Raw genomic sequence first — 3,785 nt, forward strand, 5'->3', positions numbered from 1 at the left:
TTTGAAAATTGTGGAGCTCTACGGCAAATTTGCGACGATTTATGCATAGGATTGAACATAAACGAGTACTTGAACACTCAAACATCCGTTTGTGATTCAATTTAATACATAAATCCTCTCAAGTTTGACGTAGAGCTCCACAATTTTCACAAATTATGACCTTGAAATGCGGTATTCAAATAGTTATTTATGTCTTACCGTTTAATTATTGGCTTTTTATGGCTTGGATTTGCGGTACGTTAGAGGTACAATTACGCCCTAGGGCATTAAGGTGTCATAGCAACCTCACAACAAACAGCGATTGGCTACGAATCGACTTGCTTTCTTTGCACGCTATATTCAAATTGCATTTAAACTTAATTATCACCAAACAGTCAAATTCAAAAGGTAACTGAATAAATAAACTGGTTGTAATGTTTTTTTGTTCTTAATTCTTCCTTTTGTGCGCGTGTTTTTTGAGGTTAGTAATTAATTTAGAAATTAGTAATTAAAATGATTAAGTCTTTAAACTAACACAAAACGACATGTGAAGTATTTTTTATAAAGTCTTTATGTAGATTCTAGAAAAGAAATTTGTATTTGTGGAGAAATCATTATTTTTGAAAAATCAAAATTTATTGGTAAGACATAAAACGTTGTATGTACCACGGGCATAACTTGATGTTTATGTATCTCGGGCAACTTGCAACATCCACATTATGCCCTTAATACATAAATATCTATTCTGACACTGTGCAGAAAATGCGTTATAAGAAGTCTTTTGGTCATTTTCAAATTAATTTTTTAAGTTGTCTGTGAAAAGAATGTTGCGTATTTGAAAGCAACGAGTAAACACAATTTTCACAAAAAAAATATAAAAGAACGGATTTTATAATCAAATTTTCAGTCGAGTTTACATGGACCTTAGAGACAGTTTAAAATATCAGTGCCGGAGAAGATTTTAAATTATATTTGGGAAAATTTGTATAAAATATGAAATACACAAATGAAATTTGATCGCGTCAGTGTGAAAAAATGACAGGAAACGAAGTGTAGATCCATTTTTAAAGAAATGTATGTAAATTACATACTAATTATGTCGCTATGTTTTTCTTTATGTAATATTTTGTTGATTTTGTCAATATGTGGAAAATAAGCAATGAACCGACGTTTTTTTTGAATAAATTCTCTATATTATTTCACGAACATAACACAAAACAAGAACATAAAATTTGCTTCGTTGTTTTATTGCAATCATAGCTGAAAGTACAAACTAAGATATTATACCAGTGACGTCAGTGATCCAGGGTTTGAAACTGTACGTCCTCGTGTATCCAGATGGGTCGAAACTTTCACACCCATTTCCGCTAATGAAACTGGAAACTCCAACATGACGAATTATATTAGTTGTCCGCTCATAATGTACAAGAGCACTACCACTATCACCCTAAAGTTTATATTGCAATTATTCAAAGAATTGTTCAAATGAAACACTAACCGTACAGGTACCTTCATTAGAATTTCCAGCTACACAAACCATATGGTCTGATATTTGATCACCATACACCTTCCTGCAGTCGTCGTTTGGAACCGCGGCTAAAGACACGTATTGAAGTTGGTTAGATAGAGCAGACTCAGCTGCAATCACCAAATGAATACGAATTTAAAAAATAAGCTGACTTATTTACCATCACTAGTTTGACCCCATCCAATTGCAACAAGATTTGTATAGTCGCTTAAGTTGCCATAAGCTGTGTAAATTCTTTGAATATGTTCTAAAAACAAGTCCAATCAAAATCAATAATTCGTTCAATTTAAATAAATTTTACCCGTGTAAGTAACCGGCATTCTGAGTTTAATTAATCCAACGTCATTTTCCAAAGTCAATGGGTTAAAGTCTGGATGAACGACATGCTCTGAGGATGCAACAATAACTCTGTTTTTGTCTTCGCCTTCCAGCAAGTTTGAACCCAAATGAATCGTAACTGAAATTGCTCTATTTTTTTGTAAATTTAATAACCGAACTTTTAAAAATATCACTCACTCATAAATGCACTGGGCGGCCGTTAAAATCCATTGTTGATCAAGCAATGAACCAGAGCAGAAGTAGCGTCCATCCGCTGTTGTAATGTAAAGAGCTGCAGAAAACGGGAACTGACTTGCGTCAGCAGTAGTACCGCCAATTATCCGAGCTAAAATATGTTTTCATAGATTTGTAATGTAAAAATAAATTATAGAATACCATTTTTCGAAGGAACATTTTTTATCTCGGGGGCACTTAGCACTGATGTTGCTAATAAAAATAACAAAACGACACGCATTCTCAAGTTTACGACGGTATATTTAACAAAGAAATTTTGATATTTCTGTCGGAAATCAGATAATCTCTGAAGAGATAATCTTTTAATAAGTTAGTTATTGTTGTTTGATAATAAAAAGTTTTTATAAGTAATGTCACAGTAATTCATTGTTAAATGTTGGCTACGATCATCACTACAATTTATGATCGATTCAAGTGTTGAAATTCTGAAATGACGCCTGTCCTGATCTGATAAACATAACTTAACTTTTTTAATATACAGAGTGGTCTTTGATGAGCTTATTCGACTTTCTTCATCCTATATGTTATTGCATTTTCGTATTTTACATCCAAATTAATTTTGTCACTTTGTTAATTTTCAGAGACAGCTTGAAAAAAAATAGATTTGCACAACAAGCTTTATTATTATTTTTGTAAATACAGAATGTCCGGAAAGTGGCGCACCACCTTGAAAGGGGTAATTGGGTGGTCCCCCAGAGTACCAAAAAAAATGTTAAAAATAAATTCCAGACTCTGTTTTCGCAGGAGGATCAGAAGAAAATTAGGAAAATCGCAACATTGCAGAACTGTACCCCCCATAAATTAAATTTCCAGTATTCAAAGCTATAATAACGTTGCTGTTGTATTGTTGTTGTTAGTCAGGTCGGCTCATGAACGAGTAATGTAACAATGGTTTCATGTGAACGATGCCACACTGATCGAGATTGTTGATTCAAAAATCTTGTTAACAGTTTTCAGGCATTTTTAACAAGATTTTTCCGATTTTCTTTGCAAAATGTTCTTTAGGTAACAAATTCAGTTGAACCTAAAATTATTGCACAGAAATCGTTAATTTTCGCATCAAACTTTGCCTCTTCAATCCATCATTCCTCGAAAAATTGAAGACATGGATTTTTTTAACATTTTTTCGGTGATCTATGACATTGTGCGATGATACAGTTTCAAGGTGGTGCGCGACTTTCCGGACACCTGTATGTGAGCAAAAAAGAGAAATTTTGTTTCCAAAATAAGTAAACTATGATCGATTCAAAACTGGTACTTTAATTTTAAAGAAAAATAACCTTTCTATTTTAAATGGAATAGCCTATACATATTTTTTATCATAGATTGGCGTCAAATTAAGATTTCGAAGAGTTTCAAATAATGGTTCAAGAGAAGAAAACATTTCTTAATGGAAATTTTATTAAATATTTGTTTGCCCTAAATAGTATATATTTTTTTATTTGTAGCAGAGGCATCGATATTATTTCTGTATTTCTGATATCAGTTAGCACTAAAGAAACTTGACACCCAACATAAAGGTTAACAGGCATTTTGTGCTATAAGTCTGGTATTTCAAATCTCACTAATTAACGTTAGTCAAATACAAAAATGACCATAAAAAGTTTATATTGATTACAGTTTTTGAGAAAAACAAAACTGAAGTTCAAGTTAGCAAAGTTAGCAAATCTATACCTAGATACCATAGAAAACAAATATTTTACAT

General features: G+C 32.2%; 1 protein-coding gene across 1 annotated transcript; it reads right to left on the reverse strand.

Annotated features, from left to right (window-relative positions):
- Window positions 1–1,252: 1,252 nt before the first annotated feature.
- On the reverse strand, window positions 1,253–2,300 carry LOC148173836 (brachyurin-like). The gene is made up of 6 exons (XM_088035661.1): window positions 2,222–2,300; window positions 2,024–2,171; window positions 1,809–1,975; window positions 1,668–1,754; window positions 1,478–1,617; window positions 1,253–1,426 (listed from the first exon to the last, which is right to left on the reverse strand). Exons 1-6 carry the CDS (start codon window positions 2,298–2,300, stop codon window positions 1,253–1,255), a joined length of 795 nt encoding a protein of 264 aa, XP_087891787.1.
- Window positions 2,301–3,785: the final 1,485 nt, after the last annotated feature.

The sequence above is a fragment of the Gnatocerus cornutus genome, chromosome 5 (assembly GCF_029298725.1).
Source record: "Gnatocerus cornutus isolate USDA-ARS CGAHR chromosome 5, icGnaCorn1.1, whole genome shotgun sequence".
NCBI lineage: Eukaryota > Metazoa > Arthropoda > Insecta > Coleoptera > Tenebrionidae > Gnatocerus > Gnatocerus cornutus.

What these genes read in the sequence shown, in the direction of transcription:
- LOC148173836 (XM_088035661.1), bottom strand. Translation starts at nt 2,300, where the DNA reads ATGCGTGTCGTTTTGTTATTTTTATTAGCAACATCAGTGCTAAGTGCC. An exon ending in AAATGTTCCTTCGAAAAATG is followed by an intron (nt 2,172 to 2,221) that starts GTATTCTATAAT and finishes AACATATTTTAG; the next exon opens with CTCGGATAATTGGCGGTACT. An exon ending in GCCGCCCAGTGCATTTATGA is followed by an intron (nt 1,976 to 2,023) that starts GTGAGTGATATT and finishes ACAAAAAAATAG; the next exon opens with AGCAATTTCAGTTACGATTC.